Genomic DNA, 27,889 nt, shown 5'->3' with positions numbered 1-27,889 from the left:
GTCTTGCTTGCAGTGATTCAATGAATAAATTAAATCTAGACAAAGAGAACTTGCATCTGTTACAGCAGCAGTATGTATCTTTTATTGAAAAAAAATCCTTTACATATTTGATAAAAATAAAGAAAATCCAGCTACTTTGCCTTCTCCCAGTGCTCCCAGTGCTCCCAGTTCTAACTGCAGAGATCCACCTCTCAGTCGGAAACTGAGACGGGAAATGATGGCGGATAAGCGGTTTACCTGGAACAGTAAGTTGTTTCTCTGCCATTAGCACATTGAGCAGCGCATACACAAGGTTGATTAACAGTACTACGACCTTCCTCCTGGCTCTGATTGGTTGTTTTTGACCAGTGTATTCCTGCAAATGGCGATAGCAACTCTGGAGTATCTGGAGGATTTCTGCTCACAAATCCTCTGTCACTTACCATACTGTCACGACATAATGACATTTTTATCAAATTTGTAAAAAACATATTGTTTTATAAAGTCCCACTCTCCGGTTTTAAATACATTCACATTGTATAACCAGTGATGTTATTCTAAGCTGTTTAGTGAAGTTATTTCTCTGCTCTTACCACAAGACAAGACAAAAAAAAAAAATATTACCGCACGAGCTCATGTTGTTTTATGTTTTATTAATAGCAACATCAGAGTACTAAATGTACAGAGGACGAATCCAGTGAGAATCGCATTTACAGTGCTTGCAAATACAGAGCTTAGTAGTACAAGAATAACCAAATCATAGTCACCTGGAAATTGAAACGTTTACCAATTACTACAAAAGGAAGAGATGTAGTTCATAAGACACAAAACAAAAGTTATACAACGCTTAGCCGTCACAGAGACAGACTGGAGTCCCTTTTTTTGGAGGTGTATAACGTGTGTGCGTGTGTGTGTGTGCATGAATGTGTGCGTTTATATACTATAGTCATATGTCTTATAGAAAAGTTAACAGAGGTACTCATTGATATATTAAACACAAATATAAAAAGTTTAAGAGTCACAAAGTACAAACTCTTCATTTTTATGGCGACAACACAACTGGAGTCGTTTTCCTTCATCGTAAGTATGAATGAGTTTTTGTCGAGTGTGAATGATCAAAGACACTTTCTACTTTTCTCTCCCATATTAGCTCAACTTCAGCCTCGGATTTTGCCGTCACTAAACGCTCTCAGCATCTCTCTTCCCGTTCCTTCCTGCTTCTCAGATTCCCTTTACATGCCGCTCAGTTCAGATCTGCACTCTGTTGCAAAAGGCATCTTACAGTGCTAGAGGCCTTCTGTGTGAATCAACGGCAGATTTGGGTCACGTTACTTCTCGCCCCCCCTCTCGCCGATGCGTAATGAGAAAATCCGGGGTGCTGCAAACAAAAATGTTTTTCTTTTATATTTCCAAGTCTTTCGCTGTATAGATAAGCACCAGCAGTGCTTTAGCTCTTGTGAGAAAAAATTATAAAAAAACATGACCCAAGAGCAGAGTCAGAGCCCTCTGCTGGGATTACAGTAAGCGCACAGTACGAGATTTTCCTGAAACAAGGAGAAGCGGAGTGAGGAGCTACAGTTTCCTCACAGCTAAGGAATTGATTTGGTGAGATTTACTGTCGCATCAAATATTTCTCTCCTCCTGCAGAGTCTCGCCTCATTGAGCACCCTATTGACTTTGATCAAATTCAAAGCACCACCTTGTCGCTGTCAACGCCACGTGTTTAATACGTTTCTGGGCTCGTCGGACATCAAAAGCCGGATAACAAAGCCGACTCGATTCATCGACTCTCTTCCTCTTACGGTAATGCTCTTTAACGATATGGCAGGGGAAAAACCCCCCAAAAAAACAGACCTTGGAAATGTTCTGTCAACATTTAGATGTTCAAACAATACATATGTCGATAAGTTCCACTCCATATGTCTTGACACATGCAAACACAAATCACAGGACCTGTAAAATTGTCTTATCCTTCGTCTTGACAGAGCAAACCTCTGCTGGTCGATAGTGTCTTTGTGCTGAGGGGAGCGAAAGAATTCGTAGGCGAGTGAGGTGACGGGAACAGGAGCTGCAAAATATTCATTCTCCGCGCAAAATAAATGCACCTGCTTAGAAAGTGAGATCTGACTGGCGAAGAATTGATTTCATTCCCTCCCTATTTGCAACAAAGAAACCAGCTATCCTTAAGTATTTACTGAAAATAGAAAGTCGTAGGGAAGTAAGTTGTGTAGGCAGACGATAAGAAATGAGTTCATATGTTGCATTTGTGGCGTTATGCTGCAATTGGTCTACACAGGTTGCCTCGCTGAAGCGTCTGTATTTCCATGCTAATCAGACATCCCAGTTATACCACTATCACGACTGGCATTCAAGCATTACAGGTTAAAATGTGCAGGTGATTTTACAAACCAGGAAATATCTTGTAAACTTTGAGGAAAAATAATTTGTTTTCAGACTATGTGTTTTCATTCATTCAGTTAACACTTTTATTTTTACATCATCAGCATCATGTACTTTATTAGTAGATGTATTCAGTACCTATAGAGAAGCTTATGCCAAATTCTGAAATTTCTGGGGCAAGCGTAGCAAAAATAAAAAATAACAAAAAAAGAATGACAGATGGAAGGAACTCAACATAGATCAAGTTTAGTTGGTTTCTTGGCATCGGTTGTTTTTTTTTATTAATATTCATGTGGTGGTGCTCTTTATATTAAATTCCACTTGAAAGTGTTTGAGAAGAGCAAGTCATTGGTTTTCCAGCCAATCCATAAATGCACCAGAACCTGATAAAGCCCCCCCTGTATTCTTACTTTCAGACCTTCCACTTTTCAGCCAGTGAACTATTGCAGCATCTACTGAAGTATTATACTGGTTAGCTAAAGATATCATACAAGTACTGCTCAAAAGTGCAGATAAGAAGCTTGGCACAAGGTTAGTTTTTGTGTTTTTGAAAGAAATACTGTAGATACACATGTAAACAAAGACACTATCCCCGACCTAGCTCGAAGCCTTCCCAACAACAGGAGAGGCCTTGAAAAATAGAACACACCTGTACACAAATAGAAGCAAATATATAGAAAATACATTTACACGTGTGTAATGTACAGTAGGTTTCGCAACCCCTCTGATAGAGAAGGTAAGAGTCTTCATTCAAAAAATATATGTTATGTCAAAGAAGCAACACAGCCTGACGCATTTGAGGCTGACCAGTTATGCGTTATTCGTTTTTTTTTTTGTTGTTTTTTATGTTGTGTTTGGGCCAAAAAGCAGGAGTTTTGCACCACAGTGTTGATCCCAACTCTATTTTTTTTTTTACACCTCGACAAGGGCTCGCGTTTACACGTAAGGCGTTTTCACACATGCACTACAGTCCTGGAATGTTCTAGAAACAACGTGGCAGCATTTCCCCTGAAATTCTTTCAGAGATTTTTCAGGCTGCCTTGAAAACAAAGAAATAAAAATCCGGAAGAACAGCTAGCGAGAAAATGTGCAAACGTAGCAGCGAATATCTCTATTTTACTGATGACCTGTTGTTTTTTTGTTGGGTTTTTTTGCCATTTGCTCCCTCACCTCACAAACAGTTCTTATTTCTTCCTAATTCTTTCTTTACAACAGTGATTGTAGAAAGGTTGATCATTTTTGAAAACATCAATTTCTCCGTATTCTGTCCTGCTTACAGCTTCTCCCATCCTAAACACTTCTAACTATGAGACCAAATCTTCAGAAGGAACTTTTCTATAATGAAGTGAACAGCCACTTTAAAAATAAACATTAAGAATAATATAAAAATAAAAAATATTGGACCGAACTGTGTGTAGAATCCCCAAGCCATCTTCAAACAATCATGTGTGAAAACGGCCTCCTTGAAAGTATTTGCCATGTTTTCTTGGTACATTTTAGGAATTGTGTAGAAGTCTTAAAAATAAAAAAAAAAAAAAAAAAAATGGACCCATGTGAATTACTGGAAATGAATTTTCCCAACACCCAGTGAAACCGATTAAATCTGTACATATTGCTGTTTGCAGCCCAAAAAAAAAAATGTTTACAATTACAGAATTGTGTTTGTGCTTTGTACAAACCTACAGCACAATTACAGGTAGATTATTAGACAGTTTTCACAAGAGCTTCGTAGCACAAAGGTAATCAGAGCTTGAAGTTTTAATAATAATAAAGTCATTGGTGCTAGGAGGCTCTCGGGAGAGCGCTGCTATTCTTCTCACCACGCAGTTCACTCCACCTGACTTCAGAGACTGTTTCAACCAATTTAGTGGTGGGTAATTGGCTTGTCTTAATCCTTTGACTTTAACAAAACAATCAGGGAGTGTCAGCTTTTTTTTTTAATTGAATTATTTCAGATACGGCTGGATCATTTAGTTCAACACAATCTGTTTAGGTGAAAACTGGTTAAATTTTATTCTCCTTGAACTGCTTTCCTGTTGGTAGAGGACCAGGTGGGTCTATAGAGAGGTGGCCTTTGCAATACATCTGGTAAGGAAACTTGCTGAGGATCATTCTGAGCCTTAGGATTATGTCTCTGTTGCTTCCCGTTCTTCATCCAGAAAACTGGTTCATATATTTTCGGAGATGTTTGAGCCTCTTTTTTTTTCACTTTCCATTTGAATTATACCAAGTATCAGAATTTAGTCTGACTAAATTGCTTAGTAAGAGACTAATTTGTACTTTGCATGAAACCTAGACAGTCCTGAGACGCTATGAATATCCTGTGGAGTTCCCTGCAGTGAGTCTGATTCTCCGTGTTCCAACTATATGAATGTGGTGCTGTTGCATACACCTTCACCACGAAAACCTTCCATATCTGTTTTCATTAACCTCCATGATTAAGAAGCAGTGACGTGAGCATTGGGTTGGCTTGAGCCAGATGCAGATGGGGTCCTTTGTAATAGTTTCGGGTAACAGTGGGGGGGCGTGTAACAGCAGCGGTCCTCCGTTCTCCAGACTTACCACTGTCGGTGCTGCGGCAGACTTTTTTTTGTGTGTTTTTTTTGTTTGTTTTGTGTTTAATTCCTAGGTGTACAAAAATAGACATAACTATTCTGGTTTTAAAATGGGACTTAATACAAATTATGTCTTTAAAGTCAATTGTTCAATAAAGCATAAACCATCTATATATGTTTTGTTGCAACTCTCTTTTTTTGTGATTCGTAGAAATATGTTTTAGACTCCTTTGCAAACCATTTCTCAAAATTACTTCAAAACATTTTCAAACACCCTTGAAGTATTTTCTTTTTTACATTTCTTTAAAAAAAGGACAAAAAAAAGAAAATTAATAAAGGAATAAGAACTGATACAGGTTTAATACAACACACTTTGTTTTAGTCCTTCAGTTATTGTTAAAACTTCCATTTATCCAGGTTGTGGCACATAGTGGCATTATTGGCACATTGTTCAGAAATATATAGTTTGTCTCCCACCCAAAGCAGCTCCTTGGGCTCCTTCATCTTAAGTCAAATATTTTCCATTAGACATCCTCGATGTCCACAGTCTCGTCCCATACGTCCTGTAAATATATCTATATATATTTAGATATATATATCTATGTACTCTCTACCTAAATGAATGCTGTTTTTCGGGAAAGATGGAAGAGCAGCTCCACGGCTGCTCAGCTTGTTATCTCTAGAAAAATAAATATCTTCACAAATGTCCGAGGAGAGATTACACTATTTTACAAAATAAGCTGTTTTTGTGTGTTTCTTGTTTCCAACTGGATCCTGTGGAAATGTAGAGAAAGACAAAAACAATCCAGTTACTCCTCGTTACGAGGCCAAGCAACACAGACATGATTTTTTTTTTCCTAAATTAGCCTACTTTCAACTTGCTTTAGAGGGGAGGGTGGCATTCCAATCTGGCCTGAAAAACATGCAGCTAATTTCCTTTTTCAAAGCCAATTAAAGTAACATGCAGTGTACAAAAAAAAATACAACTAAGGCTAATTGTTAGACAAATAATTTAGGTTTAGGTTTCACAAATGGTGATGTAATATTTTATTCAAAGCCATGCAATCTGGAGCACGCTGTGAAAAGCTGAACTTTATAATGTGTGGCCAGGCAACAACAAATGTCATGACACTCAGTCCTCTCCCTACTTTACCTGCAGGCCATCCGTTTAATTGAAAATCTGGCTCAGTAGTTACCCCCACCAATACTGCAGCGCTAAAGCATGTGTTCAAGGTTTATACACTGAATTTCAAATTCTTGGACATCCTAGCATGAACTGGCCAAGCAAAAGTTTTTGAGTGAGTTGTAATCCTGCTCTTTTTGCAAACAAAGTCTAGGAATGCGAGTGGCAAGGACAGGACAAAGTTTTTGGACGCTTATTTAAAAAGAAATAGGTGTGATCACATGGTGCTGCAAAAGTATTTATAACAGTTGAACTTTTTCCACATTTTATGAAGTCACAACCACAAACTTCAATGTATTTTGTTTCTAAATTAAGACTATTACATTTCCGCCTGGTGTTCTTGGCAAAGGAGCTCAGGGTCAGTCAGAATGAATGAAGAGCAACTCGCAAGATCAATTTTCAAGACATGCCACAGATGTTTAAGTGGATTTAGAGTTGCACCTTAATTGTACTTTAAAACAAGAATATGTTTCAATCTAAACCGTTCTGCTGCATCTCTAACCCTTTCATGCATGAGTCATGATCCTTTGTGTCAGGATTTTTTTTCATTTTGTTTTTATTTTCTTAAGGCATAGAAAAAAAGTAGGGAAAAAAAAATTGTAATTAATTTTTTTTTTCTTTTTTTTGGTGATCAATTGTAATTTTCTCCAAATACAAAGTTGTTATTTGAAAAATGCATTAGCAGTATTGTTCTTTAGGGGTTATCTGATGTCAATTTTTTTTTTTACCTGCAAGAGTCATCTAAAGTAGAAGGAGGGATAGGGTCTGTCGGCCATATTGGATTTAGCAAAAATAATTTCTTGCATTTGCAGCTGATGGCGAGTAATTTATAGTGTATTTTATGATGCATTAGTGTTCACTTCTGTGGTCTGTGTGCATTTATAACATAAAAATCCACAAGAAAGTGTCATTTAGACAGCTGTCCACTGTAGTGACCACTATGCATGAAAGAGCTAGATATTTGTTGTGGGTTACTGTCCTGCCAGAACGACACTTCAAACTCAGTCTCAAATCTTTTATGGCCGCTAAAAGAGTCATCCTTTTACAGTGTCTTTAAAAATGATCCGTCCCCTTGGAAATTTCACCATTGTACATTTACACATCAATTATGATTAGCAAAATTTGCCCTTTTTTTTGACAAAGAAATTACAAAATTCCTTTTTTTTGTTTCGTTCCCATGACTCATACATTTCAGTAAACTTTTCTCTGATTTGCTTGTTGTGTTCTTTTGTCTGCATGTTGTAACGTAGCCAAGAAAAGGGAAGGACATTCCAGACACCTCTGTCTTTATACAGCAATCGCTTGAGAGACAGTCATTGAACTTAGGAGATGTTAATTCCACTCACTGCGAGTCTACTAACACCGATTCTCTGGATCTTTGTCGACTTAGGTCAGTCAGTCACTTTAAAGGGGGTGAATATTAATGCAATCACTTTGTTCATTTTGTGAGAATTGGTTTTCACTTTCACATAAATCTTTCTGCTTTGTCCTGTCAAAGAAGCCAGACTATGTTGATCATGATTTCTATAAGTAATAAAAGAGTAAAAAGGGGTGAATCCTTTTTGGGGGGCACTGTACTGTAAGTGTTGCTTTGTGATGGTCTAAAACATAAAATCCAGATAGAATACACAAAGGTTTGTGGCTATGAATAAACAAAATGTGAGCAAATTCAAAGGTTGTGGAATTCACAAGAATTGCAGTAAGGCCCAAACGACTACCTCATTTCTGAGATGCTGCTATGAACTGATTTTCCTTCCACACAGGATATGGGAAAAATCCACAATTATGTCACAAATAACAAACATATGCCAAGTTCCTCTCAATTCCCAAAGTGGGGCAGCATTACCAAAAGGGACTGAGGCGGCTGAAGCCCGCTCCACAGTTTGTAGAGGAGGTAACATGGAAAAGTACCCACCAGAGTCCGGATTCATGAAGTCTTTCCCAGTAAACGAGTGAAAGCCTATAGCTCGTCAACAAGAGATCTCGAACCATTTCTCTGACACAAAGGCCACAGGAATCAGTTGTCTTTCGGTGGGGGAGGGCCTGTTGGGTAAAACGAAGGCAGTTAGGTCATTAAGCAAATTGACTTTGAAGTGAATGAAACACCGAGCTAAGGCATGTTTTTTTGCCCCAGAGATTTTATTAGCGTGTGCCCGCTAAGGTCTAATCATGCCCCTAGTTAGCCTTCAACGTCCCTGTCGACAGCATAATGTTGTCACAGTCGGATACTAAAAAAAGCTGCTTGACTCATCAGAAGTGTTTCTGTTACATCTGTAAAATAAAGCGATAAAAACGCTTCCAGTGACCTGCGATTGTTAAATATAGACACTAAATTAATCATTTTCATCGTCACTGCTGATGTATGGCTGTTAATTTGTCATCACTGTTGGTCTTTTACCTCACAACATCACCCGGTCTATAAAACCTGTCAGTGTAAGACCAAGCACTGTCCACGTAATGAGAGAATCATCAATAAAGACACAAAAATGTAAATTATTTTATCAGTTTCTTGGGTGTAAAGTTATATAAGTGTGTTAACCTGTTTGTAAAGAATTTACATGGTTATTTGGAAAACAGTCAGAAAAATGGAAGCTTATATTTGCCCTAAATCTATAAACCAAAATAATGTTTTCCTTCCCATCAATCTGACTAAGTGTGGTTGAGTCACTTTCTTCGAGTCATTTTCTGATTCATGAAGATCAACGCACATCTACTTTATTTGCATAGAATGCACTGTAATATTTGCCATTTAGAAACTAGGATAAGAGAAATGAGCTGGTGTTACAGCATTTCTATGAAAACAGGAAATCGTGCATTAATAATAAATAGTTCGTGTCAAAAACAATCTGCTCTACCCTACTTGAAGAATTGAGCTTTACTGAAGAATTGATTAATTTACTTTATTTTGTAGGAATTGGTAAAATTCCAATAGTAAGTTCAATAATTTTGCTTGGATTTTGTACGTTTTTTCCTTAAAGATCTTCTTCACTTTAGACTGAGATTATATCCATCCATCCATTTTCTTGCACCCTTGTCCCTCAGTGGGGTCAGGAGCGTTGCTGGTGCCCATCTCCAGCTAACGTTTCGGGCGAGAGGCGGGGTTCACCCTGGACAGGTCACCAGTCTGTCGCAGGGCAACACACAGACACACAGGACACACAACCATGCACACACACACTCACACCTAGGGACAATTTGGAGAGGTCAATTAATCTGACAGTCATGTTTTTTGGACTGTGGGAGAAAACCGGAGTACCCGGAGAAAACCACGCATGCACAGGGAGAACATGCAAACTCCATACAGAAAGACCGGGGCCGGGACTCAAACCCAGAACCTTCTTGCTGCAAGGCAACAGCTCTACCAACTGCGCCACCGTGCAGCCCACTGAGATTATACTGGCTACTAAAATTCAAGATTGATTTATTTCCCATTTTACAGGGCACTGTACTCTCATTACATTTTAGAAATCACACGCCAACTGTTGTGATGTGTTGTGGTAATGGAGAACCCAAATGCAGCAAGGCAGATTCAATGAGTACTTTTGAAGTTTTTATTAAAACGGAAAGCGAAGAACTTCCAAAAAATAAATAAATCACAGGGGGCCAGAGCAGAACAAAAAAACACAAAAACCTGGAAGAATAGCCAGTAGGATAAATCAGAGGACAAAAAGGGGATTTAACAGGAGGAACCAACAAGAAGTGACTGAGAATAAGTTGCATATAAACCGAGCAGCTTGATTATTGAACAGGGAACAGATGACTAATCAGAAATGGGTTGCAGGTATGAGGAGAAAGAGAGAGAAAATGGAACAGGGGCGAGGGAGAGTACACAAACTGGGTAACTAGGGAGATGAACACAAATAGCTAGACATAGCAAACTAAAATAACTAAGGACTGAACTAATGTAAAACAGAAACAAGGCTGGTCTAATCAAATAAAGAAACAATATAATGAAACTAGAATCAAAAAATCAAAACAACCCAGGTCCTGACACCAACAACACAAGTGATTATATATTTTTAAGTGCGTTCAATATTATTTCTGGTAAGCAGAAAAGTTATTTCCCTCTTTCACTTGGTCATTTTTCCACAATCGTACCTGTTTCCATTGTAAGCCGTCTTGTACACAGGTGTCTGCTGGATCATCTCGTCAGTGTAGATGGGGACGGCAGTCCGTACGCACTCATGCGAGCACTGCAGGCTGTCGTTGTAGGCAGTGAAGATGTCCACCTTGCTGGGCACGCGGGCCGGCGTGAAGTCTGTCAGGTTCTGGCAGCTTTCCTCCTGCTGGTGGATCTTTCTCTGATGGCTATTGTGGCGGCCATTTCCAGACTGCGCACAGCTACAAAAACACGCACCAAAGACAAGAAACAAACATAAAATCATACCTCGCACCTATGACTAAGCGAGTGAGATTCTCTAAAACAGAAGCGGAGCTGCTGACAAGGTGCTGAGAGTGAAGAGTAAAGGAATCTTTCCTACCAGTTTTTAAGGACGAGTGTTGTGATCAAGGCTGCGATCACCATGATGAGAGACACAGTGATTGTGATAATCTGGTGAACTGCCAAACCTGCAAGAAAAAACATGAAGAAATCACACTGATGTTCAGAGAAAATGTTTAAAGTTGTGTACACTACACCTTAGAGTTTAAAGGCTGCTTACTGAAAAAGTGGAGGACTCTTCTAGTCCTTCCAGATAGCTGTAAAATCAGTATAATCTCATAAAAAAAATGTAACTCAAAAATCAGTTTTCCAACAGGTGCTCCACATCCTGAGCACCGTCATGCTGTAACATTTGCACACCTCAAAGCAAGCAGGTTTTGCCCGAAGGCTTTCATTTAAGCTTTGAGTAGAAGCAAATTTTTTGATCCGATGTATCAAATGAAATATCTGATGAAAAGCCTAGGCTGAAAGGTAATCTGAGTTCTTTGAAAAGGGTGACAGATTGAGGAGACGGCAAAGAAACAAAAATAATTGATCTTTTGGGAGTTTGAGGAAGACAACAGTGGTTTCTTATCTAAAGAACAAGGCAAAACATTATGGAAAATATGGTTTCACGTTCAGCAACAAAACTTGATTTTGATCAAATCATACGGATTAAGGTTCTGTTCTGTATTCCTCTATACACACCAGGTTCATGTCATACAGTTATTTGCTTTGTTTCCCAAGAGCTGTTTGGGTCACATTCAGTTTCTTCTTAAGAGTCATCTTTCTACAAAATGTACTACTATCAAGGTTATAATATCAAAAGACTGATCCTTTATAGAACTGAAATAAAGGGGATGTGTTTGTGAAGTAAAAAAAAATAAAGTCCCTAATTTGTACGGCCTCCACGTAAACATATGAAACACTGGATTAAAATCACTTGTACCCTTCTCATTAACCAATGGAGAAATCATTAATAAACAGTCCAACTCCAAATAATTAGGGTTTAGAAGGTCTAATTCCCATCACCATGATCTTTAGTTTCCTTCAGATTAAAAGTTGGGTTCTGTCTGGGTCATTCCAAAGCAATTTTAGTTTTTCTAGTAAGAAAGAAATACTTTGGTAAAAAATAAATATTTTTTAAATTTACATATGGCACGGATGTTAATAGAGATCTCAATGATTTGGCAGGACATTGACGGCGCATTCACACTAGATATTTTTAGTCTGCTTTAATCAAGCTCTAGTAGTTCCTTTGCCTAGAAAACCTTTGCCTAGTTTGCTTGGGGAGGTGTGAAAGCACAAGTGAACTCTGATACGGATCAGAGTTCACAAGTGATCAGACCTGGGTTATTAAGCGCAACAAAACCTAGGTCTGCCTAAAAACCTAGGTTTCGGTTTGCGTTACTTGAATTCTATCATGGTTCAAATGCGTATGTGAACACCAAGTGGACCACAGACTGCTTCAAAACCACAATGCACAGGGCATTCTGGGTATATTTACCCAGAATATAGAAGAAGAAGCTTGTGATCTTTTACCAAACGCAAAACAGAAATCCTACCACTGCTAAAATCTGATGCCATTTTTTGTTTACAAATTGTGCTCATGTCTTCTTTGGAGGTTTCTTGTGTCTTGATGCAGCACAACCACAGGCGAGGGGGGAAAACGTTTTTTTAAAAGGGTTTGTTTGATCCCTGGACGTCAACAATTGTGTCAGTCAAAACGTCCTACCAGCTGTTCAACTGGTAAAGGTCAGATCCTAGAATCACCCTGAGACTAAACTAATCCAGATCTAATCAAATGTGCAAGTCCAGAGGCCACACCTGTGACTTAGCACCTAGTAAAATAAGAGAGACAGTTCAGTTATCTTGATTCATATGCACCAGTCAATGGCATTTTAAATTATGTTTATCATAAAGGTTCCTTATTTTACTATCTGAAGGTCAGCAGAATCAGATGTTGAACTTTCTCTACTATGTAGAGAAAGAAATAAAATGCTTATTGTTTACGCTGTCAATGCTCAGCTCCAAAGGATTACACAACCCAGATTATAGATCTGTACCAGACAGCAAAAAGTCATAAAATTAGTTATAATTTTACCTTTTTCTTTTTCCAAACAGCATGGGGACATTTAAAAAAGCAACATCCTTTTTTTTTTCTATTTTCATACTGAAGTGAGATCTCTCTCCTTTTTTTTATCAAAGCCACAAACACAACTGTGTAGGACGTGTTTAAAGGGAGGTTTAGTTCAGGACCACTGCACTGTACTTTAAGGTGCATTTGTGTGGGTGAGTGATAGAGCATGAGAGCAAATAGGGCAGAATGACACACTGCAGCAGGTGACATACTGCAAAATATATAAATAAAAAGAAAAGCAGTTATGATGAAAATGCCCATGTGGGCCATATACATCTCACCTCTCCATCAGCCAGCTGCCTAGCTGTTGATCCAAGCCAATTTGTCTTCTGAAAACGCTCAAAAGGAAGTGCTACTCTTTGGTTTTGGAAAAGAAAACAACCTCTCCCCAGCGTCCCTGCTGCCTGGACTGCCCCCCACCCCCTCTCACAGATAGCAACCCTCTGTGAGCATGAGTTTGGGGGGGAAAAAAAATCAGACCAGGTCAAGCTTAGATTAACATCTCCGGCTGGGTCCAGGAAGTCTCACCTTCCCAGCGCGATCAAATCCCTCGCCATGACAAATGCACATTTAGTTCTCTGGCGCGGCATTTGCATTTCCAGCTACCCACTCATCTCTGCCCTCCGTCTCCCTCTCTCTCTCTCTCTCTGTGTCCGTGTGATGATGGAGCTGGAGGAATTTGGCTACAAATGAGCATCTGTTTCTCTGAACTCAATCAAAAGTCGAGGTGTCCACCGATGGGAATCCTGTTTGCGTTCCACTGATGTAAAATTGAAAAGGCAAAACCTTCCAGATGGTGGATTTTAAATCAAAAGCTGCACTTAGTAGATTTTTCCCTGTAAAACAGTAACTGATTAAAACACGTTATAAGGGTAAATTAGTTTCTGCTCCCAGCTTCCAGTGGAAGCTACTCTATTAATTTTGATAAGAGGATACTGACTGACACAGCTGGTAAACAAGAACATTTTGTGTGCAGTTTAGTCAGGGTACTTAAGTCGGAGTAGCTCATTAAGAGTTACATCAGGATGCCATTTGGGGCCAAAATATGTATACAATCTCTGTATATTCCCTTAATGAAACAAATGAAGCTGAAAATATAAGTCTAAACCACACAAACACAACGTCAGACCTCTCATAACCCAATTTGCTAAGCAGCAATATTTAAAAGTTCTTAGAGAGCACAGCGGTCACAAATCTAAGTCAAGAGGCCAGCTCTGTTTTCACCCATGGCTGCCAGTTGGAAGGAGCAAAATTTGGCTCGTGGATATAAAAGTAATTTTGTCCTAGCAGGGATTTGGAGAAATAACCTTTGGCATCCACCTTACTTTAAAAATACCTGGTAAGGTGTTTTTGGGTCAAATTACAGTCAAAACATAGCTTTGCAGTGATGGTTGTCACGATTCTGGGGTGTTTGGATTTTGGGATTCGTCTCTGTATTTAGATTGATTACTTGTTTCTCGTGTTCCATGTGTATTCCAACAACCGTGTTTTTCCCCACTTACTCTTATCAGCTTTAGTTACTTGCCTTCCCTCACAGCTGCACCTAGTTTCTAATCAACCACCTGCTCCTTGATCATTAATCAACCTCACGATGTCTCTCACCCAAAATGAATAGTTTTTGGTTCATCAGTGTGGAGATTTATCCGTTCTCCATGCTGAGTTCTTCTTGTATGAGGTTACAGAAGAGTCAGTGAGTTGAATTAATGAATTCCACTTATTAATACCAAAATGCAGCTGGACCTTTATGACCTGCCACCTTTAAGAGCCAACAGTCAAAATGGCATCTGAGAACATTTTCCCACTCCCACTGTTAGCCTCTCTCTAAGCTACACTCCAAAGAGGGCGTTCCCTAGTTCCTAGTATCCTGTAATCTTAGCTTTGAGGGCGTTTCCCAACATGTAATTTCTTTTAGATTTAGCTTGGCTTTAGCTTAGCAACTAGCTAACAGAGACAGAAGAAAAACACAGGATTATTTGTTCTCAACATCAACCACACCCCCACACTGAGATAGGAATTTTGGTTGCCACCTCTCTCTGAGTCGCTCTGATTCAAGACGTACAGATCAATGAACCACATCTGAGAATCAGACATTTTTCTTCTAGAAATCTGTGATCAGCAAATCAAATCCCAAAAAGGAATCGGTTTTATTTTCTGTTCAATAAAAGCTACACAGGTATAACTTTCCATTATTCTCTAGCCTGCAAAATGCCTTAAACAACAGTATGTACGCTTAGGCACTTTCTCCTACTTTATACGTTAGAAAAATACAATCTAAATCAGTTGAAACAGGAATGAGCAGGTCAGGTCGCGGTTGCATGTCTATGACAAAGTCAGGCAGCATCACTATTGAAAGAGACTGAACTCAAGGTGTTAAATCTCCCCTGCTCTAAACATGGAAGTGAATTCTGCTTGCATAAATAGAGTACTGTTTAGGCAATTTATACTTTTCAAAGACTTATTAAATAGGACTCCACTTCATACTTGGTTATTTTTTAAGTAAAACAATTCAAGCATGAAAAGAATCCTCCGTTAAAGAGATGAAACACAGTTGCAACTGGTAGGAGGCTAATAATAAATACAAAAAATAAAAAGTCAATTTTTTAAAAACAATCTGGCCTCAAACTACAAGCCAGCCAGATCCTCTGTGTTGTTCAGATGATATAAGTAAATAAATAGCTGCGTTTCAGCTGCTTCTTACTGTCAGCTTGCTGCAAAGACAAATGCGTTTAATTTCTATTGTTGTATTTCCTAAACATTGCAAACAAACTCCCGCCTCAAGAGGAAAACACTTCATTTTTACTGTAAATTTGCCTGTTTAGTCCAGATTGGCATTTTAAAAAAGTTGTTTTTAAATTCCCTCCAAACAAACTGTATTACTGATAGATATTTTGGTATAAACCCCATTGGTTTAAAAAATGCCAAGATACAACATTTTTAAATGCCAAGAACAAAACTTTCTACATTTTTCCTCGCAACTGCTGCTTGTTTGGAGTGCTATCACACGAAAGCTGCCCAGTATGAGCAGGAGGCTCATACTGGGTGTGCTGGTCCGTACACATGACACGGAAAGTATGAGTAAGTTGGTCAGAAGCTGAGTGAGGATTTAAAAGTTTTCAGATTACGTTAGAGGGGATGTTATTTCCTCCCTTTGGCTCAACTGATATTTCGTTTGCATTCCCGCTGTACGTGAAGGTTCATTATCACACCCACTGACACCAGCGTTACCAGAATTTGCCTGTTTGGTCCAGATTTCACATTTGCCCAAATAAACTGCACTTCAAAAAACAGCTGTTTTATTTCTGAGGTTCTGCCAAAACTAAAAATGTAAGTCATATTTTTTTTAAGTAACATGGCACAATACTCTCAAAAAGGAGTTACATTTGTAAAAGTAATAAATGATGAAAGCTTGCAGCTTGTCCGTCAAAACTCAATGGCTCAAGAATGGACATGAGGTAAAAAGGAGGGATTATATGTTTTTTACTCAGTATTTGGTTTGTGCCAATAGGAAAACTTCCAAATCCTCTCCGCCAATGCTAAACAATAAATTCCTTGACCGACTTGTTTATTGTTGTAGAATGAATTAGATGTTTTAAGCTGAAGAAGCTAGACAGATTGAGAATTGGAAAACGTATCTATTCAACAAACAGTGGCCTCAGTGATGCGTGACAGTCAGCCACAACAGCTGGTTGTGCTTGGTCACACAGTGATGTGGGACGTCACCCCATTCCTCAAACAGCATCTGTTGCAAGTCAGCCAATGTGACTGTGTTTGTCACATTCAAATTCATCCATAATCGTTAAATGGGGCTCAGGTGAAAACAGCAGGCAGGCTGAGTCACGAACGTCACATGACACCTGATTCAGAAAACTGAGGTACTGAGGAAAACTATGAGATCCGAACCAAAAAACTAAAACAGGACACAATAAGCAAGTCAAAAATGACACAGAACTAAGTCACAAAAGAACATATGTGTTCAGCTCGCTGTAATGGTAGTAATCTATTACTGAGAAGATTTCATAACTGCAGTTCCTCTTTCCATCCTAACAAACTGTATTACTGACACTTATTTTGGTATAAACCCCATTGGTCTTAAACATGTCAAGCTACAGCTTTTGTATAGAATAAATGTTAGGATTTTTGTTAAAATGGTAATGTTAACTAACCATAAGTTCAAACTGTTATTTTCTGTAAACAAAGGCAGCATTCAGTGTGATACCACTGTTTAAAACAGTAAGTATTAATCTATGCTGTTGTATTGTTTACAGTACCCGGCTCTACGTGTGGAATAAAACTGGTGTGGAACATTTTCTTAAATGTCGTACTCAGATATTATCTTGAACAGGAAGTCGTCGTGTGGTGATTCTTGTGGCTTGAGAAAAAAAAAAACTTGATTTCACACAAAGATTTAAAGTAGAATTAAAATTAATCTAATTGCTTTTACTTGCACAGACTGTTACTGTTGAAATAACATACTGTCTACTACAGGCTGTTACATTGTCAATAATGCTCTTTATGTCATATTTTTTGGGTATATTTTGATTTTGAATCCAAGCAAAAACACAGAATTAAGCACTTCATACACCTTAGAAACTCTAGTCTTAAAAGCATTAAGAGTAATGGGTAGGTGGTATTCCCTTCATTAACGCTGTGCTGATTTTATTTTTCGGTTTCCACACCATGACTGTCTCTTTTGTTCCAACAGTAATTATTTATAAACATATACAATTTTATTTTTGTGTAAACAATGGAAAAGTCTAGAATCTCATTTTCAGCCAGATTGAAGCCTTTGTGCAGCAGAAGGTGAAGGTCAGAGAGGCCGCGCTGGAAAAGTGGTAATTAAAGCACTTTCTGTTGCATCGCTTCGAAAGGTCTTTAAACCGCAGGACTGGTTTGACAAAAAAATAATTGTGGTTTCTAAATCACAAAGTTTATAACCCCAGTACACATGCATGCCGGCATGTGTCTGCTATTAATTAAATCGAGAATAAAATTTCTTGGAAATGAGAAATAATGTTCTCGTTAAATAGATATCGAATCAGTGGGCATGCATGTATGAGTTACTGCTGCATGTACATGCTGAACTGTCTCAGTATCAGTCATTCTCTGCATGAAGCCAACAGTGCTCACTGCCACTCACACTTAAAATCGCACAAACTGGATTTACGAAAATAAATTAATTTAATGGAAACATGGCAATTTCGAAAAAACAAAAAAATTTTGAAAACAAAAGTGTTTTTAGGTGTTTCAAAATTAACGTATCTTGCACAGCTGCAATGAAAAAACCTTTTTCACATCACGAGTCATGCTATAAAATACCGGATATTACTACTCACCGAAAAGACGAAGAAGATGACGGGAAGTGGTAGGAGGATGGTGGCGCAGTGGGCTTTTAATTGCGAGAACAAACTTAATGACATGCAATTTTAAATGCATTTCTTATGGAAACGCTGCAAAATTGCGAAATTGTGTTCTGTGACTTGAGCGGAATATCAACAGTGTTGCGAACATTTGTAATGAGCACGTGGCTACCGTTTGCTTAAAAAGCTCCTGAAAAATGCAAGGATTTTATTTCACTATTGAGAGTTGCAGCTCAAAGAGCCTGAACCTCTTCACTGCCTCAAACCATAGAGCACATTTGCAAAAGAATATTCAGTCCACGCTAATGTGCTGCACAACCTCACCAGGATTGCCTCAACGCCCTCCTTCCTGCAACCTGGCGCCTTTTCTGGACGGTGGAGGAAGACTTCCGTCAAAGGTTGCTCGCTGATAGCCCAGAATTTCCAATTAACATTAATGTCAAAGTGTCAATCAAGGCTGATTTCCACTGAGTAACCAAGCAATCTAAAACACTCATTGCCAAAAGCAGCAGCAGCGAGAGAGAGGCACAAGGCAGAAAGAGAAGGGAAGATCAGATACAATTACTCTAAATGCCTTTTCATTCAGTGTCAAAGGCATTGCTGTATAATTCAGGCAGCCTGCGCTGCGAAATGGTGAAATGGCAGAAAACGGGACAGCCATGGTATATTGCCTCAATGATAGCCCCCATAAAGGGAGATACACTCATCTTGAGTCTGCATTAGAAACAGCGGGGGAACACTCAAGAGCTCATCACACAGCAGACAAATGAGAATAACAGCAATTTTAAGAGGGATGAGAAGTGCAACTGCTTCTAATGCTGCTTCAAACAGCCACCCTGTGCTGTCAGGATGGCGAAAGGAATTATTTATTTTTTTATATAAAAAAAAAAAAAACTTGAACCAGTAGGAGGAACAAATTGAGCAACTGGAGAGTTCCTGATTTTATCTCCTTCCAAAACCCCATTTTATAAATCTAAAGAAAACCCTCGTAATATAACATATTCTCAACGCTCTGCTATCAGAGTGACATAAACAAAATCTCCAGAGATTCTCATTCGACATCTGTAAGTTTTTGTCTATGAGGCAGATGTGCCAGAAAGAAGGAGTCAGAAACTGAAAGTGAAGCGACATCTGCTCGGCGCGGCCTGTCCGTCTCCTCTTGGCGGAGTCGTCTGTAAATCAGGGACAGAGTGTTTGACTTTGCACGGCTGTCACCGGGCATCAGCATTTAAGTCCAGATTTAACGCTTGAGAAAAAGATTCATTTTACCCACGTTATCGTGAGTCAATACCAAGAGCTATGGCAATTTTATTGGATTGCCATGGTAACTGTTGGGAAAAGTGGTTTCTCTCCGTCTCCATGTGTCTTTCGCTGTTGAAGAGGCTGTACTGTACGCCTCTACGGGTCTACCTGAGGTCAAAATGCTGCTTTACAATGTTCACACAGCCAGCTTTCTTAGAAATTGATTTATGAAACACTTAACATATTTTACATGCACAAAAAAAACAAAACTGCAGGGTTACTTCAATATTTCAAATACCAGGTTTATGCTGCTGGGATTAAAGTTGGGCAGATTTGACATTTAGTCATAAGCTGTGACCCATTTTGATGGGTGAGAAAACAGAAGAAAAAAGCCTCCTCATCCCTCACAGACTGCCTTTTTCTGTCAAATTTTCCTGAGCCACGTTTACAACATGAACTAAAACATTAAATGTCTTATTTTACATTATTTCAACGAACAGAAAAAGTATGTTCACCTTAGACAGCATTAGTGTTTTATCAATGCTAATGCTAGCTAATGCTAACGATTATGTCAAGATAATCAGGCTGAGATGATAATCTAAGTTTTCATAGAAGTTAGTTTTTCTGGTAACACTTTATTTGAAGGGGTGTGCATAAGACTGACATGACACTGTCATAAACATGACACAACACCTGTCATGAACATGAAGGAGTTTTTATGAATGTTTGACAGTTGTCATGAAGTGTCATTTGGTAAATAATGACACTTTTAATCCAAAGTTACTCTAAAAGTTGCATTGAAAGTCAATTAAAAATAATTTACAAAATCATGCAAAGTTGGTACTTTAATGGACTTTTAATGCAACTTTGCATTAAAAGTGTCATTATTTACCGAATGACACTTCATGACAACTGTCATAAACATTCATAAAGACTTTATGTTTATGACAGTGTCATGTCAGTCTTATGCACACCCCTTCAAATAAAGTGTTACCTTTTTTCTTTCAGCAGTGTTAAATTAATAGTTCAATTTTTGACTTTTAATGAAAAAAATGTTTTAATTTTAGGGTTTCACAGTTGGTGTCTACTTTACTTTACGAAGGATGTTTTCACACCTGACAGTCCGATAGACTCGGCTTGATCAGGGACCAACATTGCAACATGTGTCACATTTTCAGCTGGTGCTGTCAAATGAACAAAATCCTTTAAAGAATCTGTTTACCCCTTCACTTGTGGTGACACCGTATCAATACACAATTAAACAATAAGAAAACAAATTACGAAGGCATGAGTGCAATTCCTTTCTTTAGAAAATGCAAACAAAACTGGAGGAGCATCAGATTTGATCAGTTATAGGATTTCTCTTCAGCAAAAGACCACGAGCCATTACTAGCACTAGACTCACACGTTTCCTGCTTTTGGAGCGGTCTCCGTTCTGCTTGGCATTCTCATGCACAGTCGAACCACGCCAGAGTTCACTTCAACCAAGCCGAGGTTTTCAGGTGGACCAGAGTTCACTTTGTTTTGGTTTGTGTCAGAGTTTGATTGTACATTCACACCTCTCCAAACGAACAGGCAAACAAGCCAGAGTTTGATTAAAGCGGACCAAAGAGGGCTGGTGTGAATCTACCCTTAAACTTTACCTGTGAATCTATTCTGTCATTTATCAACATTTCAGGCTGATGATCAATTTAGTCCACCATTTTCAAATATAACCAGGTGCCCTAGGTGGTATTGGAAGATATACACTTAGCGCAATATGAGACCCTCACTACCAACCAAGCATTATTCAAAGGCCGTTGCTTAGCTGAGTACTGTGACCGTGTTCATAGATTTTTATTTTTTTTTTTACCACAGTGTACTTTACTTCTAATGAAATTCAGGCTTTATAGACTCCCAGGAACAATATCAAGGTCTTACTTGCGCTGAAAAAATCTGTAATATTTAATCTCCCATTCCACAGACCATCTAACAAGACCTAAGTTATCAGCAGCGGTTTGCTGACTGGAGTTTTAATCATTTCATATCCATAATGGAGCCGACAGCTCCATCTGCGTGGAGTAGAGGGGAGCCGGAGTTACAAGCAGCACAAACGGAGAACAATCAGCGAGCATCTGGAACCACCGCACTAAACGCCTCCACCCTCCTCCTCCTCCTCCCTCACCACCTGTATAATGACCTGAGCACCAGGGAAGCAGGATCAACAGGAGCCATCCACTCAGAGCTGCAGCATCCCTAACCCCCTTCTCCCTCCCCTCTCCTGCCTCATCCTACCTAATTGAGACATTCAAAATGCTTATTATGCACACTAGTGGCAAGTCATTATAATAGGACAACACACATTATCACCAACACTGTATTCTGTGTGTTTCTTTCTCAGTTTGGGCTTGGCCTGTGGCAAGAAAGCAGCTAATTGAAGAATTACACCCACTGAAGGCAGCAAGTCATTAAACTTCAATGCATGCAGTGACTGATGATGTGCAAGGGAATAGCTCAAACTAGTTAAATGAGGCAGAAAGCTTGCAAAGGCTGCTTTCTGAAGGACACCGATCTGATTAAAGGACTTTTCATTATTTTGAAATTGTTTGAATGATCATAAAAGAGTTGAATATCTTGTCCTGCATTCTCTGTGAAAATAGTTTTTACAGAGAAAAGTCACTGTTGTTCTTTAAAAAGACAGACCGAAGCCCCTTCAGTCAATTAAAACAATAATAAACGACATTGTCCAAGTATGGGTTCTGGCCCCAAAGAGCGTTAGTCCAATATGACAATTTCTTTTATTAATTGCTTTAATGTGATATTCTACTTTTAATGGTTGAGTTTACATTAGCTGTAAGTGGAAAATACTCAAAATGGAGGAAAAAAAGCTTTCAAAACATGAGTCTGTGATATGAATCTATGTCACTTAGAGAATGAAGTTACTGAAATAAATCAACTTTTCAGTAATATTCTCATTGTGATCGGACATGTAGTGTATGATTCATTCTGACATCTGTCTCTTGTGTGATGATGATAAAACAACATTCTGTTATTGTTTACTGTTATTTATTTTTTTTTAGAAAACGTACTTTCTCTGTTGTGGGGAAAGCATAATATCCAACAGCTTCAGGGGACTCTGAATGTAACACAGCAATTTCTTGAAATTGGAAGTGATTCTGGTCAATCAGTTTAAGGCCTTGACAAAAAGACAGATTCTGCCAAAATGTCCTGTAGTTTTGTGGTTTCACTTTGCTGCACATGCAGATGGGAAAGTTTTACACATTCATTTCTGTTTCTCTCTGTAATCTGAGTTTCACAAACTGAATCAATTATCACGAATCTCTTCAACAGGCACACGTGTCTGAGCATGTTGAAGCCTCAATTGCAAAAACATTTTTACTGATGCATTTTACTTGACAAAGTATTAAAACCTGAATCAAAAGCAGAAATTAGATGTCATTTCATTGTGCCGAGTTACGGACTCAGTGAAAGCAGCTCGTAAACTAAAGGCAAAAACAACCAAGAGAACAGAAAATAACAAAAAAGAAAAAAAAATTCATTAAGAAGTGCAGAATGCATTGATTGTGCATTCTGTCTCTTCCTTCAACTAAATTAAGTGTAAAAATGCCTGGAGGTTCTTCTGATAGACTCACAAATAGATCATTTATTTCCTAGTGCACTTTCTTCTTCTCCAAGCAAAACTTTTTCCAACTCCTTTTCCAGAAACTCTTGATCAATTTTAGCAAAAATGTTTGCTTTTTTTGTTGTTGTTGTTGTTGGGTTTTTTTTTAGTGGCAGTCATTCAGCTGATAGCGCAACAACATGTATGAATTATTAACTTTGATCTACTTATTTTTACGGAAAACCCCTTCTGAATATATATTCCTACAGGCCTGGGCACGAAGACAAAACCGTTCGATGCTAACAGGTGCTGAGTCAGGCCGGCTCTTTAGTGATGTTGCCCTAGCCTACAGCCAGCATCCATGACTCACACATGGAGCGTGGTGAGAGGGACTATTTCTGTGTCACCACATGGCCGGTTTTTAAACCAAAACAAGCCAGTTCCTGAATTGTGAAATCCCAAGCAATAAAAAGTAAAAGAAAAAAAATCACAAAATTCATCTGATCTGATGGCCGAGATAATGTTGAAAATGAATTCCTCCACCCTGAAACACTCTCAATTATGAGGTCAAATGAACAGTTAAGATGAGGCTTTGTCTGTTATTCTATCAGACAACGTATAATCTGCATCAAAATTGCTACCGCTATTTAACCAGAATGGGGTTATGTGTATAATCTTAAAAATCAAGACACTTTATTTACAAACTTTTAACATCTTTTTCACGTTTAGAAGGAGCCTGAACCCTTAGCTCATTCCAAATCCTTAGAGGAACAAAAGGTGCAGCACAAAATCCTGCCTACAAAATCTGAAATGCACTGATGCATAACATTGTAGTGTTCAAAGGCTATTACCATTCTTTTCAATGTGCAGTTGAAACCAGATGCTTGCTTACTGTCTAAAAGATAAAACGTCTATTTTCAATGTCTGACGTATTTATACAGCTCTCGTGAACATCTGGCTTTAACTGCATTTCATTTATTGAACCGCTGCTTTAATAAAGAACCCCCCACGAGCTCAAGTGAAAGAGCTTTTTTTGTAAGGTTGCCACATCAACTTAATGATCTTTCTGTAGTCAACGATCTAACAGCTACAACCTCTTATTTTGCTCTCGTCTGCTATTCGTCTTCCCTGCCGACAGAGTCTGATCGTTCTGCTATAAATCCTGAATCTTTCTCCTTTCTCCCAGATGGCTTAGTAAACATTTACACCTTGTATTATGTGACCTCTTGACTGTGATAATAAACAGCTCATGAGTAACATCAACCCCGCTGACCAACAGGAGTGTGTCAGTGGCAAACTGTGCTGAACAGCAGAAAGGACAATGAAACATTTTATAGACTGCCGTTTTGCACTTTTTATTTTAATGTAAAATGCACAGCACTCTCCACTATTACTGCTCCCCTGGTAAAGATGTTCATAAAAGCCCTACAATAAATAGTTGTTATGGAAACCCCAAAAAGCTGGTATTCTCTAGCGGCGTGGGTTGGACTTGTGATGCCTCCCTTACCATCATGTTCAGTGTGTGTGATGGAAAGATAGGTACTGGACCTAAATACTGTTTGTGTCAGTTAAACTATTTGTATTACTTGATATTAAAAGAGTAAGGTCTTTAAAGAGATTTTTACATTAAGAATTGTTCTTGATATAAACACTGACTAGATTTGGTGAGCAGCTATTTTGTGATTTCTCTGTTTTATATAAATAGCATTTTGTCTACTCTTTCCCGTTTTGATGTAAAACAGATCGTATTTAGATGTGTATATTATATTTTGTATATAATGTAATTAGAGCTAACTGTAGCGCTATCTAATTTGTAATAGTTCACTTTGCCACTGAATAAAACTGTTACAATAACAAGTGGGATTTTTCTACTACTTTCTGTGTTAGATTATGCTGCTTCTACAAGAGACACATTTGTTTTAAAGCTTTTTTACTCAATTTAGGAAGCGTGACATTACCGAGTGCCATAAAGGTACTTCATAAAAATGACAGCCACAATAAAAACACTATGAGACATAATGTCTTTCGTCTTACTTTAAATGTGCAAAGAATAAAATCTGGCACAATGTCAAATTCCTGCTTTGTTTGGGCCCACACTGCACATCTGACTTTTGTATGACTTCTTCTACATTTAAATATACAGACAGATCAGAAATATGATTTTTAATTTTTTTTGTAGATTTTGACTGCTAATGTATTCTATTTTTCAATGACCTCACTCTTTTTATTTGTCAGACTGAATTAGTGTATGCAGGCTATTTATTGCACAGATGTATGCCTCTTATGACACAGGGTCTAAGCTCTTAGACATTTGTTTAAGTCAAAACTTTTATGCAAAATATATGCATATGTAGAAAGTACGTTTGGACTGAAAATTCATTATCCACTTGTAAAAATGCAAAACAGTTTTGTCAAATTTATGCTGCTGGTAGTCTTAAAATAAAACTTGCATAACACCAAGTGAAACAGGATTTTTTTCTTTTGTAAAACAGGAGTAGGAGGCAGAAAAAAAAATCCTGAGGTGGGATGAAGTAAACAACCAGCAGAATATGATTATCAGGATAAATGTTAACGCAGATGAGCAAAACTGAAACACTGAACAACTGCAAACACCTTTCATCTATATTACTGAAGTGTCAAGTTAGTTAAAGAAACTTCAGACTGCAGCTGTTGATGCTACATATGTTGGGATTTTGGCTGTTTTTGTCCTTTGTGGAAGTGACAAATCAATCTAAGCATACTGCAGCTTCTAGTTCACATCAATCAATTAAAAGGTGTTGAATTACTATGTCATTAAATACACTGTGTATAGAATAATTACATTATTAGTCTTAATATGAAAGGTGATTAAAGTTTTTATAAGAATGTAGCTGATACCTGCAGCACACTGATCACAGATCAGCAGGGGTTTGTGAAGACGTGAACGGAAAGGGAGATTTAAATTAGAAAATCTAAGTTTGGATAATGCAATGCTAATATAATGCAGTCAAATGCAGCCTCTTTGTACAGTTTTTTCTAGATACTTAATCATTAAATATGACACTGTAGTTTTGTAAATAAGCTTTGGCAGAGCTCTAAACCAACTTTTTGTGCTGGTTAGTTAAACTGGTATGGTAAACCTTTTTTCTTTGGTACACCAGCACAAAAGTTAGGTGCACCCAAGTTTCTGACCACACTGCATTCAACGTTGCAGTTTTACAGATTTGCTTCTTATAAATCACAATATAATTAATTATAATTACCGGAACAATGATGTGCACCCACTTGGAAAGAGAAAAATGACTTTCTTCCTTTGTCAGCTTTCAGGAAGCCGTGTTAACTAATTTCCTCCTGCATACAATATCAAGCCATCATTTGAATCACAGGTGGCCTCGCGCTAACCTCCCAATCAGGGGAAAATCAAGAGATCACAACAGAGCTGACAAGACCATTAACTACTGCCATTTTGCATTCATTATACACAGCTCAATCACGGTCATGGAATACATATTTATGCCTGTAGCATTAAAGCTGTTTTTTAAAGATAGATTTTATAACAAATCATATATTCTCTTGCTGATTCTTTACATGTTCACAAGCATCAATGCAATAGCAACAGAAAAAAATTATAAGACTTTAGCTACCATTACTGCTCAGTGGCCCGGTTTTACGACATGTCTGCTGTTGCACCGTGTTGGAAATGTTCAATTAGACCAGTATTGTGTGATAAGATGTTGAACATAACTTATGTATCATTACATCAATGAAGAAGTCATGTACCTCATAAATGTAATGAAACGTTAATTCAGAAACGTCAGGCTGAGAGGCTGAACGTTGAGGGTTGCCTCTGCTCAGAGGGTCGCTCATAAATGTCGCCAGTGGCCATGTGCCGTATTTCAAGCATTCACTGTAGTCAAGGGCGCTGTATGCATGTAAGGGAGCCACTGCAGTAAGCTTCCATGCGAAATGCAGCAAGTGCTACGCATTCATGCTTCACAAAAAAATGAACTTAAAAAATGTGTTTTTAAAAATTTTTTGCATTGATAATTTAAAGTTAACAGCAGTTTAACAGTTTTGTGCATCTTTTATATTAATGTGCTAAACATGCACGTAACTGGACATAAACCATGGAAAACATTCATGTCCATGTTTATTGCAAAATCTTGTGTGTTTGAATTCTGCTCCTCTGTTTGCTTTTCCTTTACTGCTCATTCAAACAACGTCACGTATCTAAAAGCTGCACCGAAGATTATTTTTGATTATTTTTATGACGGCGTTTGGCAAAATGTAACGTTTTGTTTTGTTGCATGTTTCGTGGCTGTGCACAACTCTGTGGCTGAACACAGATCTCAATGTGTGGCTCCAATTATCTTTTTTATACTAAGTATAAATAAACTGAAATCATCAGGAAAGATAAAAGATGCAGAATGTATACGGCATAAAAAAAAAAACATAAGTATAAGCAGAAAAATGGGCTCCCCCTCTTGCACTACTGCCAACATGAGTCTGTGTGCATCTACTTTCCTACTTGATTGAATATGAGGCATGAACAAAGCAAACTGGATCACACCTTTGCCAGAGAATATTGGCAAATCCTTTCCATGTGAAGCACAGGATGTTCATCCTGAAAATCTTTTACTTTACAGTGCAGTGTTCTTTTATAAAAGAACACTGCAGTGCACTTTTCACACTTGTCTATTGAACATAGTCTGATTCATTTCAGAATCCTTGGAAAATATGAGTTATGACTGTGAACAATACTGAACAGTGCTGTGCAAATGCTAAGAATTTCTCTTGCAGCCTATTTTTGTCATAAGAACATTTTTTGCTCTTCCTTTTTTTCTTTTCCAGAACATTGCATTCTTAATTCTACAGAAAATGTTGGCAAGTCTGTCTTTTCAATTGTCTGTCAGGAGTTTCGATGTAAATTCTTTTCACCCACACACTTGCATGCCAACTATTTAATTTTATGCTTCTTCATATAATGAACAAAACCTTTATGACTACAGTAATGGCTGAAGTTTGTAGTTGGC

The 27,889-nt window shown here is 38.1% G+C and overlaps 1 protein-coding gene across 1 annotated transcript in view; it reads right to left on the bottom strand.

Moving 5' to 3' along the window:
* Nucleotides 1-612: 612 nt before the first annotated feature.
* ajap1 (adherens junctions associated protein 1) overlaps nt 613-27,889 on the bottom strand; it is a 59,156-nt gene continuing 31,879 nt past the window's right edge. Inside the window, exons 3-6 of the mRNA XM_008413091.3 lie at nt 10,599-10,686; nt 10,216-10,458; nt 8,033-8,160; nt 613-5,708 (exon numbers count right to left, since the gene is read on the bottom strand). Of these exons, the coding sequence (XP_008411313.1) occupies nt 8,088-8,160; nt 10,216-10,458; nt 10,599-10,686 (404 nt within the window). The 3' untranslated portion in view covers nt 613-5,708; nt 8,033-8,087. The remainder of the gene's footprint in view (nt 5,709-8,032; nt 8,161-10,215; nt 10,459-10,598; nt 10,687-27,889) is intronic.

The sequence above is a fragment of the Poecilia reticulata genome, chromosome 7 (assembly GCF_904066995.2).
Source record: "Poecilia reticulata chromosome 7, P_reticulata-male-v2, whole genome shotgun sequence".
NCBI lineage: Eukaryota > Metazoa > Chordata > Actinopteri > Cyprinodontiformes > Poeciliidae > Poecilia > Poecilia reticulata.
The sequence above is the reverse complement of the archived record's forward strand: the minus strand, read 5'-3'. Positions and strand labels throughout refer to the sequence as shown.